The sequence below is a fragment of the Leiobunum rupestre genome, chromosome 5 (assembly GCF_980474605.1).
Source record: "Leiobunum rupestre chromosome 5, qqLeiRupe1.1.hap1, whole genome shotgun sequence".
Lineage (NCBI taxonomy): Eukaryota > Metazoa > Arthropoda > Arachnida > Opiliones > Sclerosomatidae > Leiobunum > Leiobunum rupestre.
Window position 1 is genome coordinate 63387289 of NC_143388.1, and position 18714 is coordinate 63406002.

Below are 18714 nucleotides of genomic sequence, written 5' to 3' on the forward strand. Positions count from 1 at the left end.
GATTTACCCTGATGGAGCTATTTCAATGGTCGTATTTTGACACTTACTCATGAGTAAGTCTATGGAGCTTTTGGCTGGAGCAGTGCTGCCAGACTCAACGTTTTTAGAAAGGCTAGCCTGGTGCTACAGAGACGAAAGAGTGGACAATTTTAGAGTCCTGTAGGCTTTATAATGCATTTCAATTGATAATAATCTTTGGATAGGATTTGATTTGCTGCATGAACCAAAGAATCAACTAAAATATTGAGAGTCCGTAGGATTATAGGATTGATAATAAGGTTTTTACTCTTTGCTAGTTTGTTAATAATTTTGTCAGCGAATGTATTTAATTGTTCTTATACCTTTTTTTGCTATATATTGCGAATTTAGAAAGGTAAAATGTGGTTTTTATATCAATATCTGTGTTATTATGTTTTATTTACACTTTTTTTACATCCTGGAATGGTTTTCATGTTGTTTTAGCTCGTAATTAATTTTAAAACCAAGGCTTAATTAATTAAAATATTAGTTTTATTTTGCATCTTAAAGAAATTATTGACACACGCATTAAATAACTTTAGTACTAGATACAACGAGATTAATTAGTGAGGTTTTTTTTATAAAATTACAACAAAGACGACTTTGACTAGATGGTATTTAATTGACTAGCGGAGTTTCTCTTTGCTCACTCTTAATAAAGCACACTTTCTGATACAGTAGACCCCGCTTAACGTGATCACTTAGTTAGAATATTTGTTTTATTTTGCATGTTAAAGACATTATCGACACACGCATTAAATAACTTCAGTACTAGATACTACGAGATGAATTAGTGAGGTTTTTTTTTTATAAAATTGCAACAAAGATGACTTTGACTAGATGGTATTTAATTAACCAGCGGAGTTTCTGTTAGCTCACTCTTAATAAAGCACACTTTCTGATACAGTAGACCCCGCTTAACGTGATCACTTAGTTAGAATATTTGTTTTATTTTGCATGTTAAAGACATTATCGACACATGCATTAAATAACTTTAGTATTAGATACTACGAGATGAATTAGTGAGGTTTTTTTTTTATAAAATTGCAACTAAGACGACTTTGACTAGATGGTATTTAATGAACTAGCAGAGTTTCTGTTAGCTCACTCTTAATAAAGCACACTTTCTGATACAGTAGACCCCGCTTAACGTGATCAATTTGGGACCTAGCATAATTGATAACGGTAAACGGGTGATAACAAAGCGGGTTATCAAAATTATCGGATTTGGAAATGTTTATCTACAAGTGTAAATCAACCAAGTTTTAGTCTTTGAGAAATTTATTTAAGAAATAACGTAATAAGTAAACTCAACAACAATAAAATTTACAAGCGTTTACATTGTGAAACTGTTTTGACCAGTGACCTAGTCAGAAATTAAGAAGGAACTGAACATTTAATACAGTCAAAGCTATGGCCGATTGTTTTATACTGATACCATTAGGCGGGACCGTGATCACATAAACAGGGTTAATTCCAATGCTAAAATATATCAGTGAATCTGTTTCACGATTTTTGATAACAGTAACCGGGGGATCACATTAAGCGGGGTCTACTGTACTTAAATCCAAATCACTTGACTTTAAAAGTAAAGTACAATGTACAATTTTAATATCACGTGTAACAAATTTAGATTACATGTACTAGAGTTGCAAATTATTTATGTGATTAACTAAATTTCATAATTATTCTAAACTGTCGTAAAATAAATACCATAGGTATAAAAAATGGCACACGCAAGACGCCTGTCTCTAACTGCTTGCATAACCTAGGCTTGGGTAAGAACGCATTCGTTACTATCTATCATTGGTTAATTTAAACGTTCAGGGTGGCTTTTGAAAGCACTCTTAAAAGACTGACTAGCGCAAGCCAAGAAAAAATTTAAGCTTGTGATTTGTTAAAAAGTTATTTAAAAGTATCTGCTGCTGTATGTGAAGAAATTCTTGATGGAAGGTGGGGTGGCGCAGTGGTTAGCACTTTCGCCTTGCAGCCAGAGGAGCTGGGTTCGATCGCAGCTAGTGACACTGGGTGAAAATCCGGAACCACTACTCCTGTGTAGAGTTTGTAAGTTCTCTCACCACTGGTTAAAGGGGTTTTCCCCGAGATCTTAAGTTTCCCCTTCCCATAAAAACTTGCTGAGGTTAACAGTAATGGTAAGTGTAGGGAGCTGACGGTTGGCTCGCGTGGCATGAAGGGCTGGCCACCACCCTCCTACTCTTTGTAACCCGGCCACCTGTTACTTGATCACGCACAAGCAACATTGCTTGTGTGGTCGAAGGTGGTGCCCAAGGGCGTATCCAGGATTATATTTCAGGGGGGGGTTTGAGGGGAAATTTCAAGGGGGGGGTGCTGACCGAAGTTTCACTGATTTTTATTAGGAACCCCCAAACCCCCCCCTTTAAATACGCCCTTGGTAGTGCCTTGGGTATTAGCTCTATTTAAAAGAAAAGTAGTATATTATGTTTAGGTAGTTGGTTACAAGAGTTATAACATTTTCTATGCATAGTGCAGCACTCTTAGAAGCCAATTGAGTTAAGAAACTACGTAACCTAGAGATATAATGAGGGGCAAATATAGTAAAGAAAATACTCTCCGCCAGAGAGTAGGCAGTCAGTGAATTCATTAGTCCTTTCAAATTGCCATACTGCAGCACTGCAGCACCACTATGTTATTTTTTAGAGATAATTTCAATTGCAAGGCTTTTAAAGTTATTTTGTAGAATTTCTTACCATTACGAAATTAAACTATTACAAAATTAATATAAATCGTACTTTTATTATATATATTGGTATTTTTTGTGTAATTATTATTGATATTTTGTGCCTTAGCTTGTCACTGACGAAAAAGGTTTCTGTATATCCCCATTTTAAACATTTGGGCTATATTGGAAATTTTCTTCCAGCATTTTATATGTTATAAATTTATTATTATTAATTTTTAATTATTATTTAATTTTTGTAATAGTGTATTAAGTGCTCCAAGCGCATCTTGCTGTACACATGGAGGGTTAAGTATTAAATTTATTATTAATTATAAATTATTATATAATATTGGTTATAGTTGGAGTGCTTAAAGCTCATCTTGCTGTGCACACGGAGGGATAAACTACTTCTGGAGAGGCAATTACGATATTTCTAACATGGGCCTATCACCCTATGTGCAGCACAAATATCCGCTAGAGGCGCCAGGGGTTACGTCTGGTTCGTACGTTTGAAGTGCTCCTAACTCAGTGTGTAGTAAGTTCTTTCTTCACTAAAAAATTTATAGTTATGCCGTTAGGATGGTTTGATCAGAGGTGGAGGTATTTGTAGTAAGAACCAGGTCAAATTGTGCTGTGGATTGCCAGTCCGCTTTTCTCCTCCATATATAGTTTCGTCCTCCATTCTGTAAAGGTAACTTTTGAAAATTCTCATGGTTATGTATGCCATAATTGACTTGAAAATATTATCCTACTCCGAGTTAGCTGCGACTGCCACTAGAAAGTGGCTATAGGTCATAAAACTTAATGGTGATTTTCTTATGGTTCATAGTAGAGTATGTGTTGACCAATTTTAATTCTGGTAATGCTGTGAAATTAATTTTAAAGGAAGTATTTTTAGGCTTGCTTGCTTTCAAAAAATTAAAATACTGCCAAGTTAATAAATAGTTGACACTATCTTCACTGGCGTCTACTGTAGCTTGTTGAATTTTTAAATGATCGCTACAGAGTAGTACTATGATACCATTTTTAAAATTTATTTATTACGTTACTGTTTCAGAACTAAAGAACAGATGATTTTTCATTGCTACGGTTTGTGATACCAGAGTCAAAGGATAAACCACGAAAAGTTTATTTGAACCCAACTTTTCTGATTGTGACACTTTTTGCCCAGCAATACGCCAAATCTTGTGGAGTGAAAACCAAGTCTTGGATTCGAGCTGTCCAGTGGATTCCATGTAATGTGAGATACGCTAACCTTAATTCCAGCTGCCCACAAAAAGCCATCTGCCACTCAAAATGATTTGTGAAATTATAGACTGCAAATACTAGCGTCGCTGGCGATAAATTTTAATTTCTGAGCCAATCCTAGGATGCCCTCTGGTTTATCGCTTAGTGAGGGGTCGCATGGAACCAACTAACGCTAGGGACGGGTCATAAATAAGAAAACCTGAAAATTGTATTTTGACAACGCGCCTAGCGAGAATTACGCGCAACTCCGGATAGGTGATTCATTTTGTGTTGAAAGGGAGGGACAACAATCGGAGGGGAAAAATCTTTTGCGGAAAATTGTGGTAGTTAATTAACCGTTTAAGCTGTGATAATTACGACGGTAGTTAATTAACAGTGTAATCTGGGAAAATGTTTAGTTCAAATGCATATGAAATGATAGGAATTCCTATAAACGAGAAATCGAAAAAAGGCCACCCTTTCAAGATAATAATCGTTTATCAGGTGCGTTTGTTTTGGAAATACACGCATATCTTAGGTCTTACCATATTTTCTCATTTAGTTACTAAAAAAGCGCATTAGCAGACGAAATTTTGGCGCGCAAATTCACGAAAATCGGTATTTTAGTTTCTAAAACTACCGATGGGTGGCGTGAAGATCCTAATGGTTTCCGGATTGAATCACCAAATTTTGTTCGGGAGCGTAAAAAAGCGGGCGGGGTTGTTAAAGAACGCTCTTCACGAGAGCCGCCGTAAATGTATTTCTGTGAACCGTCCCTAGCGTTAGTTGGTTCCATGGGGGTCGTCACCGTCGCAAGGGACTAAAGTAGTTTCTAGTATTACATAGCCAGCGTTCAATAGCGAATCCGAGACTTTCTGTTTATATCTATTTACTTTTGCTTATATGTACTTAAAAAGCAAATAAGATTTGTAAAGGAATATAATTACGTCAAATATTATTGAATTGGGGTGGAAAACCTTCCATAGTGCATATGTATTACGTCAAATAAAGAGACAACCAAATTTAATAGTTAAATTAAAATAAGCTTAGGTTTTTATTACTTTCATATTGCAATATCATTTATTATTGTCATTAGTTTAAAAAATTAAATAATAGAAGTGAGATAAGCGTGTGATACAGATTAATTGACTTGTTGTCTTTAGTGACTTTTTGGTCATCATGCAGCGTGCTGCTCTCTTCTGAACCCAGAAACAAATTTTTTACTTTTTACTCTTAATTACACACCCAAAAATTTTTATAATCCAATAATCCTCATAATTACTATGGAAAGGATTTTAAAGGTTCGATTTGTAATTACTTTCTTAAAAAAAAGGAACAAATTTCTGGAAATCTTAAGAATTAAGCCTCATAAATGGCTTTACTATTTTCCCTTTCCGCAGAATCATTCTACTTAAATAAATTTCATGGTGTAATATCAACAGCAATAATAATAACTTAGGATTTAAATTTTTTTCAAAGCCGAAAAAATAACCATTGGTTAATTTTCTGGTAGCTTTATCTGTTCTAAATTCAAACAAAACTGGACTTATTTTATCATCGTGTGAAAAGGGTATAGGGAGCTAACAGTGTGATATAGACCAACGCTATGCTAAAACCTAGAGATAAAACATTTACAACCAACATGGCGGCCATTGGGGCTGTCATAACGCTTCTGTGGCTCTAAAATCACTGTATATGTTAAGGAAACGAAACAATTAAGATTGTGGGCCAAGTTAAATATTAGTGAAGGGCTTTATTAATTTTTTTATCTTCAGATTGGCTTTAAACAAACTATGCAACATTAAAGGGGTCTGCAACCTAAGTTGGATATTTATCCCCCCTTGCCAACCACCTAGTGTCGTACTCTCGCTACAGGAAACTTGAGATGTAGGTAACTGGTTGGAGCATTGAATTACACTCGACCAAACTCATTGTAAGCTTGTAATATGTTTTGTTAGACTTTTTTTTAATCCAAGTTGTTTAATAATAATAATATTACAATGTACTTATGTTTAGAAGTTATTTGCGAACTCTTGTAAATATTTGTGAGGACTTATTATAAATCAAACTACTCAAAAGGAATTTAAATAAAATTTTTTATTATATGCAAAAGAAAAGATTCAATGATTTTTTACCAAGTTGAGGCTAAATGTTGCTAAAAATATGAACACATGTTAGAAATAACTAAACTTCATCATTCTCATAACTTTATAATTGTGATATTACGGCCTGCTTGCTTCATGAACACATTTTCAAAATTGTATAAGGATATTTAGATGGGTACAAAAACAACCTGGCCATAATATCATTATAAAGTTACAGGAGTTAAAAATGTCTTCGCACAGGGACTTTACTTGGCAATTGTTTTTCTTGAAAAAATCTCTTGCAGAATTATATATGCTACAAACTTCTTCACGATTCCAGATTATTTCATTTCCAGATGTATCCTTACCTAAAATAAATAATTCAGTATTTTAATTTAGTGTTGAGTGAGGTTTTCTGTGTCAAAATGCAAGAAAATACTTGAAATTTGACTAAAATTTTACATTTATTGCAGTGTAAAAAAATAATGCTACGGCAATGAAAATTTGCCAATAGCCACAATATGCTTCGGACTGAAATAAATCATTTTCTCCCAGTTCTAAGATATGAGCACTTTGGAAGCCTCATTTACTATGTAAAGCCTATAAAAGTTAAATTTCACATTTTTTGGGTAATAAAACCTTTTTCGTGCTGCAGTCAATTTTTGCGGGTTTTATCACTATCATAAGAGTATGCTCATGTAAGCTAGATTAATGTGACTAGTCTCAAAATGATTGGATAGAAAGTAGCTTTAACTTGCCGCAGTGACAAGAATGTTTTGATTTTCAGTCATTGTTAGAAATACATTTAACCAAATTAACAGTAATCTTTCTCTAATATGGGTGCAAATTTTTACCCCCATTAAATCATTGATTTAAGGTAGTTTTAAAACGCCACCAGGCTAGTAATTCCTCCCCCCTCCTCCACTGTTCAGTGAAAATATCACCCCCTTCATGAGAGAGAAAGCTCTCATCTATGAGTTCCACTCACTATTCTACCCGTGGAACACTGATTTATTCTTCAGCTGGGAGATAAAGAAATTTCCAATGAGCTTGTCCTCAGCCTCACCTGTCTCAGAGAACTTGCACTGATAATTTTGTATTTCTGATTTAGTACTTTAAACTTATAGTTTGATACTGTTGATGAATTTAACTCCCATTAATCACGTCAAAAGTGATTTTTACTTACTATTCTTATTTACTGATAAGAAAGGCAAATCATCTGGCCACCAATCTGGCTTGGCAACTTCATTATAAAAATAACTACCCGCTTCTCCTGTGTAAAGAAAATAATTAGATTTAGGAAATAATTTCCATATTTCTTAACAAGATTTGTTTTTATTCAAAAAGTTTTTAAAATATATGGTTTAACATTCGACTTTCTTCAAACAATAACTGCAGATGACAGATTCATAAGTTCAACACTTTTTAAAATATAATTTTTTTACAATTAGTTTTAAATTCCATCAAAACTCTCTAGCGGTTAGCTGTGGCAAGCCACAACCCTCCCACACGGTTTAAATTTCCCCCGTATGACTGTTAAAAGGGCCTCAGGCCTGTTGCGATACAGGTTATAGCAGTAGATTATTATTATGCTCCCCAGAGTTGTTTGATTTAAATCAGTTCCTATGAAAGGTTGTTTAAAAAGTATGAAATTTCCATTAAATGATAGATTTACTGTTGAATTATTATATTTTAGACTATTTTGGTCATTCTATTACTATTACCTCACAATGATATTCAACTCTTCCCCCGTGATCCCCGCCTCATTTTTTTAAAATTATGCACTCTTCCCTAAGACCATATACACCTGGACTGAAGAGGTAAAGCTCTTCCCCTTTTTCTGAATTGTCCCCACCTAAACACCACCAAGCAGAGAAAATCTGCTAATTTCGGCCACAAACTCTTAGTTCCCCTTTATTTTTCATCCCCCATTCTGAGGCGGTCAACATTCCGTAGTCCGGTTCGAAGGCAGCTGGATGCGCGAAACTTACTCAGGCCGCTTTTTTTGTGGGCAAAAGTTTCATAAGAGGGCCAGTGGTGGGGCTTCGGTAGAGGGCCCCCTTACCAACAGTGAACAATGTTGGTTAATGATAGTCTGTCACGGGGTGATTGTGTAATCGGAGTAATCCAAACCAGAAATTTGTCGAAAAACATACCTTTACGGCATTATATACATACCAAAATGCGTTTGGGTCTCCAATTAACAAAACTACCTTCCAAACTGAAATTAAAATTTAAAATGTGTTCCGATTTACCTCACAAAGAGCTGTAATACACTTACCAAAATATAAGTTGTCTAAAAACCACTTACGACAACTTGTATTTCAACTTGGTTTTCAGTTTGTATTTGGGACAAATACCTACTAAAAAATAACTTAAATCGTCTTTATTAATCAACTTATTTCCAACTAAACCAGAATCAACATTTACATTTAACTATTTAAAAGCAACTTAAAAATAATATGTAACTTCCTGACTAATTAAAACCAACTTAAAAATAATATGAAACTTCCTGACTACTAAAAACCAACTAATTACACACTTAGAAAAAGAACTATTTTCCTACCAACTGAATAACAACTCATTACCCCTTCAACTAGTAACTTGAAATATGCTGACAACTTGAGCCTACTTAATACCAAGTTAATATCAACTAATAATGTGTATACAAACTAAATATAAACTGAAATCCAACTTATTTTTTGGTAAGGGTAGTATTATTGATTTTCTTGTCGGCTGTGAAATTGTCCCCCTTTTCCAATGCCACCTTTGTTATCCATTAAATTTCAATCTTTTTTTTTAAATAGCTAATACCCAAGGCAACACCCTTAGACCCCATAAGCAATGTTGCTTGTGCGTGATCAAGTAACAGGTGGCTGGGTTAAACGCAACTTAAACCGCCCAGGAGGGCGGTGGCAAGCCCTTCATGCTACGCGAACCAACAGCTCCCTATGCTAACTATTAACTTAAACCTACGCATGTTTTTAGAGAAAGAGGAAACTGAAGAACTCGCGGACCCTCTTTGAGCGTAAATTAATTGACTAGTCACTACGGCTAAAAAACCTAATGAAAGATAAAGCTTAATTGAATTGTGAAATTTTTTTGTTTATTTACATTTTCAATTTAAGTTAAAAATGCTTTCTTTGGATAACAGGTTTAAAACTAATTCTCATTTTAGAATAATTAATTGTATTATGATTGGTGAGATTTTTTTATATTTTTAGATGTTTGTTATGGATTCCAAGTAATGGCGTCTTGTGAGTCAGTGAATGTTCCTTTCACACTTTTAACAACACGTTTCAAAAAAAGTTAGTAATAATGTGTAAAAATAACTCATTTAGTAATGAGGCAGTCAAAAATTATTGGTAAAATCACAAATGCTGAAAATGTTACCTATGGATCCATAGTTAATATATCATTTTGGTGGTATAGTTCAGAATTTTATGAGGTTACATGATTTTATGGTATTTTGCAATACTAGCTATGAAACCACTTCTAATTCACCTATGCGGACAAGTTAAAAAGAATGTCCCATATCAATTTGGGGTTTCCCTTACCAAAAAATAAGTTGGATTTCAGTTTATATTTAGTTTGTATACACATTATTAGTTGATATTAACTTGGTATTAAGTAGGCTCAAGTTGTCAGCATATTTCAAGTTACTAGTTGAAGGGTTAATAAGTTTTTATTCAGTTGGTAGGAAAATAGTTCTTTTTCTAAGTGTGTAGTCAGGAAGTTACATATCATTTTTAAGTTGCTTTTAAGTAGTTAAATGTAAATGTTGATTCTGGTTTAGTTGGAAATAAGTTGATTAATAAAGACGATTTAAGTTATTTTTAGTAGGCATTTGTCCCAAATACAAACTGAAAACCAAGTTGAAATACAAGTTGTCTAAAGTGGTTTTTAGCCAACTTATATTTTGGTAAGGGTTTGCCCTTGTATGCCAATAAAAAAATCTCTGAAGAAGTAATATTTTTGTTAATTCAGTTCCAGATTGCATTATATATGACAATGCGTGTGCTCTGCACATATATTGCCTAAACCGAGAGCCACAGCTGTTTAAAAATACTCGATTCCTAGTTGATAGACTACATTGGAAAAATCACACAGGTCAGTATAAAAACTGTCCTTCATCTGTTAAAGTATTGTAATTTTATTTTGCTAAATATTGCTAACTTACCATGACACATTGAAAAAATAGAAGGGTCCTGATATTTTGGCTACATAAGGTTTTAATTTTTTTTATTATCTCAAGAGGTGAGAGGGGAAGGCTAGGGCGAAAAAACAGTATAGAACTATACACATAATCCTTAAGAAATTTATCATTGGGAGAATAGGAAGTGTCATACTTATAGTTATGGTATAATTAATAACCAGAACATGCATTTTAAATTTACATAATATATATGAGGAAAAATTACCTTATGGAAAAAAAACTACTAAAAAAAGGCTAACACGACGTTATTTAGTTAATAAGTAGCCCACTAACAAGGAGAGTACCCGAGGTGTTTATTGCCGATTTTGTTCAAAGTCAGGCGTAATGTAGACCTATATGAAATTTCCCAAAAGGAGACGTTGCCCTTACCAAAAAATTAGTTGGTTTTTAGTTGGTATTTAGTAGGTTTTCACATTTAAGTTGGTTTTAAGTAGGTTCAAGTTGCCAGCATATTTTAATAAACTATTTAAAGAGGTAATAAGTTGGTTTTAAGTTGGCTGGAAAATACTCATTTTTTGAAGTTGGTTTTAAGTTGGTTTTTAGTGGTCAGATAATTACTTATAATTTTTAAGTTGGCTTTAAGTGGTCTTTATTAAGAGGTCTTTTTAAGTAAGTTTTAAGTTGGTTTTAAGTGGTCTTTATTAAGAAAGCTTTTAGTTGGTTTTAAGTTGGTGTAAAGTGGTTTTTAAGTAGGTTTTTAGTTGGTATGTAGTTGGTATTTGTTCCAAATACCAACTTAAAAAGTTAAAAGACCACTTATTTTTTGGTAAGGGATGCACTACCCATTCGATTTGCTATGGCAACCGAAAATGTTTTTGCCCTTACCAAAAAATAAGTGGTCTTGTAACTTTTTAAGTTGGTTTTAAGTTGGTATTTGGAACAAATACCAACTAAAAACCTACTTAAAAACCACTTTACACCAACTTAAAACCAACTAAAAGCTTTCTTAATAAAGACCACTTAAAACCAACTTAAAACTTACTTAAAAAGACCTCTTAATAAAGACTACTTAAAGCCAACTTATAACCTACTTAAAAATTATAAGTAATTATCTGACCACTAAAAACCAAATTAAAACCAACTTCAAAAAATGAGTATTTTCCAGCCAACTTAAAAACAACTTATTACCTCTTTAAATAGTTTATTTAAATATGCTGGGAACTTGAACCTACTTAAAACCAACTTAAATGTGAAAACCTACTAAATACCAACTAAAAACCAACTTAAAACCAACTTAAATGTGAAAACCAACTAAATACCAACTAAAAACCAACTTATTTTTTGGTAAGGGTGATCACTTAAAACAATAAAATTTCCATTTAAAGAAGCATGGGATTTTCACGGTTTCACGAAAATTTTGTAATTTGGACCACATTTCGGTAAATTTCATCAAGTTTGGGTAAATTGAAACATTTTTAGGGTAAATTTGTAACAAAATTTGGGTAAAATAAGGAAAAAATCATATTTTGGTTGTAAGTGGTCAAAAACATTTTCGGTTGCCATGGCAAATCGAATGGGTAGTGCAACGTCTCCTTTTGGGAAATTTCTTATCTCATAAAGGTCTACATTACGGCCGACTTTGAACTAAATCGGCAATAAACACCTCGGGTACTCTCCTTGTAAGTGTGCTGATCTGTAACGCTAGAAGTATAAGCTAATGTACCAGAAGAAATAGTGAGCCATTTAGTCTTCTCAAATTTCTTAGCAGTAAAAAGCCAAAAATTTCATTTTCATAAGCTAGATTTTAGTCTGTTTAGCTTCTGTCCAAAGGATATTTGTTTTACATTAATATATACATATAGTTTCTTAAAGCCACTCATCAGAATGCTTGTTATTCTTGAATACACAAAGTATCCTAAAGTGCAAAAGAAATGACTTCATTAATTTTAAAAATATTTCAAAATACCCGGATATTGTATCTTAATTATTTTGCATTATTCATAGGTTGTCCAATTGGATATTGCTTGGCACAGTACAAACAATTCGAACCAATTAATTCACAAATCAACGAACAAATAAATTCCAGTTTACAAAGAATTAAAAACTCATTGTCGTATATGACAGAGGAAAATTTTATGATTCATGCTAAACTATACTTATGGATTACGAATGAAGAGAAAAAAAGAAAGTTATTAAATTAATTTCGCAAAAATATATTGGCTCTTTTTTATATGATAAATTTAAGCATTTGTAAAACTACTATACCTCAAGTGAATTTCTGTACATCCCAAAATTATTTTCCTTGAAGATAATAATAATAATAATAGATTTTTATTGGATCATCTTATAAGTTTACAACTTCTTTACATAAGAGTCCAGTTACAATTAAATTAAATGAGAAAATTTCTACGAGTGATTTATATAAAGTAAATGACATAATAGTAATCACCAGAGAGACTAGTTAATATGAGTCAAATAATGGGTGGTAATTATTTTTTTAAAGAGGTTAATGCTCTCAACGTCTTTTAACGGATTCAGAAGTTTATTCCAGTTTTGAGAACCTGCTATTTTAATACTTTCCGGAGTCCTTGTCCCTAACGTTTTAACACATTTTCCAATGTAAAAATTATCTTTAGCACCTCTCGTATTAATATTATGGGGGGAAGGCCGGAATTTATCCAAGATATATTGAGGGGCTCGTTTATTTTTGATTTTATACATGAAAATTAAAAGGTTATACCAGTATGTTAAATAAATGGAATTAACACATGCAATATGTTTAGCCTCAGTCAAGGAGGAAAATTTTGGGAAGTCAGCAATTCATTTTGAAGCTGTATTTAGTACTTTCTGGACGTTTGTAAGGTCAGATTTAGTAGCCGACGCATAAAAATTTTTGCCATAATCGATAATCGGTTTCATGAAGGTATTAAAGATTAATCTAAGTGAGTTGGTCGAGATATGACTTTGAAGGGGTTTCATTAGCCATAGCCTGCTCTTGACTTTGCTAATAATATACTGTATATGAGGATGCCAGTCTAAAGATTCTTCAAAGTATACACCGAGGTACTTAAAGGTTGTCGTTCTAGCGATAGTACCATTATAAATAGAGGAGAAGGCGTTTGCAGCTGCAGCCTTTTCCCGATTGTGGGAGAAAAGCATCATTTTAGTTTTTTCTTTGTTAAGGCATAGGCCTTTATTGGTCAAGGCCTGTTCAAGTGAAAATAAATCACTTTCGCCATTAGAAATTAGTGTAGTTAGGTCAGCATTGGCCGATGAGACTGCATTATTGTCAGCGTATTCATTAGCTACAGAATGAATAAGGCTCTTATGAAGGTCCATGGAATATACATAAAACATGAGGGGGCCCAGGACGCTGCCCTGAGGCACCCCATGTTTTATTTGTTGGGTTGTTGAAGTATTTTTATTATAATATACAATCTGTTGATGATCAGTGAGATATGACTATAGCCATTTGTGGGCAGTACCATCAATTCCAATCTCACTGACAAGGAGAGTACCTGAGGTGTTTATTGCCGATTTTGTTCAAAGTCGGCTGTGATGTAGACCTATATGAGATATGAAATTTCCCAAAAGGAGATGTTGCACTACCCATTTGATTTGCCATGGCAACCGAAAATGTTACTTATCTTTTTGTTGGCCAGTCTTTCACAGCAGATTGAGGGTGCATCTAGGACTGAAAGAGGTCTATAGCTAGCCGGGTCGTCTTTGTCACCTTTTTTATAGGCAGGGATAACCTTTGCAATCTTTCAGATGTCAGGGAAGATACCCGTTGAAAAGGACATAATAATGAGGTCTGCAATAAACTTAGAGATAATAGCGGCAAGGTTTCTTAAGATAACTGGGGGAATGTTCTCCGGGCCACTAGCCTTATTGTGCTTTATAGACTTCAAGACTTTGAAGACTTGATCCTCCGTCATCGAATCGAGGGTGGTTAACTTGTTGATTAGGGAGAGCTGGTTATTGTCCATAGTATAAGATCGTTGGTTATCACTTTGGTTTTGGGTTGATAGTTGGTGATCATTGATCAGTTCCACAGCAGCATCAACAAAATCTTGTGGATTTTTATTTTTCTCAAAAGACATAAATCTTGTGAATTTTTTGTAATTTATGATAGTAATTAAAGAACCCATGTAACTGGTTGTTTTTTCCAACTTTCCACATAAAAAATCTCTTTTCACTTATTTTATAATTTTTAGATTCAACATCAAGAAATCACAATGTTAATTGTGATTCTTTTCAAAAACAAATGTTAGATGGACAGAGCTTAATTTAACCATTACTTTCTTCTCCCTTTTAAATTCGGTGTCAACAATGAAGGGGTTTACTGTTTCCTAAGGTGGTGTGAGCTTTTGTCAAAAAAACCTATCGTTTAAGCATCAACACTGCCTATTTAATTTTCAAGTTTTAAGTCATCTGTTAAGGTCAGATGACTATTCGGTTCTTGTCTTTATTTCATGAATCTGATCAAACAATTCAATTCTCTTTGACAATTTCAAATACCTTTTTTGGATTGAAACAGACCACTGATTTCATTCTTTAACCTTATATTGTAGAATCATTGGGTATGTAAAAATTGTAGAAACCAACTTAGATTATTCAAAATAAGCTGCAAAATTATGTAGTGTATACAACAACTTTGTCAATCGTTTCAAAGAATCTTATTTCAGGAATTACCAAGAAAGCTTGGCTTCAAGATTGCCTGAACAAATCTTTTCCAACCACCTTAATTTTCTTTGAAAATTTAAATTGAAACAAAGATAATAATATTTCATAAACTAGATAAATATTGACACTGAAATACAAAACATTTTCTAGGTTTTATTTGAAATGTTGAAATTACATAAATCTAAGTATGTTTTTAATGAGTTAATCAATCAGCAATATCCAATTTCATAAATATATCCAGTAACCAAGTTTTCATGTCACATAAGAACGTAAAAAAGAAAACCGTTACAATGTCGCATTATCCTGAAGTCAAAATGAAGTATTCCTAGAAATTAAAAATTAACATTAATTTCTCTTAGGATGCACTGATATGTACAGCCGATATAGTGACTACAGTACCGCCTAGAACAAAGTTCACTAAGCGACCGCACGCTTAAAGCGGCACTTATTGGGGGGAAACATGAGCTAGGGCTGCTGCCAGACCCCCGCTTCGCTTTAAGCGAGCACTCGCTTAGTAAACTTCGTTCTAGGCTGTACTGTATTCCTGGCTGATAATATTGGCCAATACTATCAAAATTACCTATCATAACACTAGACTTTATTTGTTTACACTCTTAAGTTACGAACTATAACTACCTGTCAAAAAATGGTATAATCTAGCTTCTGAAATCTAAAAACGACCTTCGTTTTCCAAACGTTTTACTAAATTAACAAATAGACTAAAGCCAAATATTGTGAAGCTAAAACAAAATTTAATTTTCAGTAATTTGTACTTCATTAACTATCGATATCGCGATGCATAATAGAAAAAATTATTTTGCTTGCATAATGAATATTTATAGCGGGTGGGACAGGTTTTTTCAACAACAAAAGAAGTTTTCACTCGGATAATTTCTTTCACAAATTAAAATCCTTATCACTTCAAAATCAAAGGTCAATGGAGGTAAGTGAGATAATATTTTACTTTGCATTGGACAGTTAAATTACTTCTAAAACAGTTAGCGCTATATTCAGACTTCGTCTTCCTGATCTAATAATATAAATAATTAAAAGCTTAATAATATAAATTTTTGAAAGCTTAGAAATAATGATAAATTTAAAATAAAAATTTTAACTAAAGATGATCTTCTATAACTCACATTTTGGAAAATTTTAATTGCACCTTTCTCTCAAAGCATAATAACTTTAGTTTATAACTTATCTTCCACGACTTTTTTCTAATGAGACCTTGTCAAGACAATGATTACAGTAAGAGACTTATGCCTGTAGTGGTAACTTACAGAGCATGACAAAAACAGTCATCAAAAAATATCCTATGGTTTATGGTTTTTGCTGTACAAGGCGGCTGTTTCAGAGCTCATCATTAAAGTTTAAAATACGCATAAAACTTGAAATATAAAAGTACATAGTAAAGAAGAAACCAGAGCTCATTTTTCTTCCTCATCCATCATTGAAAAATATCTTGCTCCATGCTCCAGGATTTCATCGAGGGGGTTTTCAAAATTTTCCCACCTTCAAGCAATTGTCTCATCAGATGGTCCAGAGATTATTTTTCTTTTTTGTCCATCATCGTAAAATAGCTAGTATCTTTTCCGGGCTCCAGGATGTAGCACACACCTGCTCTGGAATTATTAGGATCATTTGTTTAAACCAGGGGGTGCTAATTTTAATAAATATGACTTCACAGCGTCGTCTGCTGATGACAAGATATAATTAAAGATATCAGCTAATTGAGTAAGCATCATACTTATTGAAGATAAGTTATAAACTTATGTTAATATTTGTACAAACAGCTCGATCACTATGCAAACTTAACGAAACTCCTAATAATATAAGTTTAATAATACTAATAAAATAGTTTTTATCAAATCAAAATCATATGAATAGAATTCATACATACCTATTGTTTTTATATTGACAAATTATATAGAAAGGGACTGGCGGTTTTAAGTGCATCTAAATCATTTTCATTAAGATACGTAGTTATGATTTCTTTCTCCAGCAAGTATTTCTGTCATTGATCTGCCATTTTGAGGAAACATTTCAGTACTTTCGCTTCATGGCCCAGTTTTGTTTGGAACCCGGGCACAGATCAAATTCTATTGAAGCAGTCAAAGAAAATTAACGAAAAAGCTCATTATTTGCATTTTCTAAACAGTGAAAAGGAAAGATTTTCAATTTCAACACAAGTTATACATGTTAATATTACCCACTTTTGACATACGTAAAATACTTATTTCCAAAAACATGTATATTTAAGAATATTGAACGATAAAATTGGCGCCTGGTGCCATCATGTAATCGGTTCCAGAATTACTCCTCCCTAAATTGTTGATTTTTTTCAAATAAATTTCTTTAATGGACTGTTAAGATTAAAAACTCTTTTGAGTTATCCTCTTAAAACCACCGGTGGACTGCGCACTCACTCACAAACAAAAGTGCCTTACTCTCCGGAATGGTTTCTGTCCCTCACCAAAAAGAGCGGATTTTCTTCCGAGGGCCGCGACATATTTGTTGGCAACAACCGTGCCAATTTTAGTCAGTGGCCAGCGTTTGAATAAAAAAAATTTATACTAGAAATCAACCTACCTGCTCTTGGTTTAATTTATTCCTCGTATAATTAATTTACTTCAGTTTAGAATAATTATGAAATTTAAGTGGGAAATAATCCAAAACTTCAGCAGAGTCGGTGTTTAGCCTGTATGTTAGAGTAGTAACGAGTACCGAACAACAGACAACTTCAACAACTTGGTGGTAATACAGCGTAAAATAACCAGCTGATTTTCAACTGGTCATCATATTTTAAAATCAAGTGATTTGGATTAAAGTACAGTAGACCCTGCTTAATGTGACCACGGTTACTGTTATCAAAAATTGCGAAACAGATTCACTGGTATATTTTAGCATTCTAATTAACCCTGTTTATGTGATCACGGTCCCGCCTAAATTTTATTGTTGTTGAGTATACTTATTACGTTATTTCTTAAATAAATTTCTCAAAGACTAAAATTTGGTTGATTTACACTTGTAGATAAACATTTCCAAATCCGATAATTTTGATAACCCGCTTTCTGTTATCACCCGTTTACCGTAATCAATTATGCTAGGTCCCAAATTGATCACGTTAAGCGGGGTCTACTGTATCAGAAAGTGTGCTTTATTAACTCCGCTGGTTAATTAAATACCATCTTGCAATTTTATAAAAAAAAAACCTCACTAATTCATCTCGTTGTATCTAGTATTAAAGTTATTTAATGCGTGTTGATAATTTCTGTAACATGCAAAATAAAACTAATATTCCAACTAATAAAGTGATAACATTAAGCGGGTCTACTGTAGCCGAAAGTGTGCTTTATTAAGAGTGAGCTAACAGAAACTCCGCTGGTTAATTAAATACCATCTAGTCAGTCGTCTTTGTTGCAATTTTATAAAAAAAAACCTCACTAATTCATCTTGTAGTATCTAGTAATAAAGTTATTTAATGCGTGTGTCGATAATGTCTTTAACATGCAAAATAAAACAAATATTCTAACTAAGTGATCACGTTAAGCGGGGTCTACTGTATCAGAAAGTGTGCTTTATTAAGAGTGAGTCAAGAGAAACTCCGCTAGTCAATTAAATACCATCTAGTCAAAATCGTCTTTGTTGTAATTTTATTAAAAAAACCTCACTAATTCATCTCGTTGTATCTAGTACTAAAGTTATTTAAAGCGTGTTGATAATTTCTGTAACATGCAAAATAAAACTAATATTCCAACTAATAAAGTGATAACGTTAAGCGGGTCTACTGTATCAGAAAGTGTGCTTTATTAAGAGTGAGCTAACAGAAACTCCGCTGGTTA

General features: G+C 33.2%; 1 protein-coding gene and 1 long non-coding RNA gene across 2 annotated transcripts; both read left to right on the top strand.

Annotated features, from left to right (window-relative positions):
- The first annotated feature begins 253 nt into the window (after positions 1–253).
- LOC149945575 (uncharacterized) lies at positions 254–5783 on the top strand. The gene is made up of 3 exons (XR_016481041.1): positions 254–373; positions 3079–3247; positions 5722–5783. It is a non-coding gene; the product is annotated as an uncharacterized LOC149945575 (long non-coding RNA).
- A 3443-nt stretch (positions 5784–9226) lies between these two features.
- LOC149945576 (uncharacterized) lies at positions 9227–12387 on the top strand. The gene is made up of 3 exons (XM_090176613.1): positions 9227–9338; positions 10018–10140; positions 12191–12387. The coding sequence occupies exons 1-3, from the start codon at positions 9278–9280 to the stop codon at positions 12385–12387; spliced, it is 381 nt and encodes a 126-aa protein (XP_090032739.1). The 5' UTR covers positions 9227–9277.
- Positions 12388–18714: the final 6327 nt, after the last annotated feature.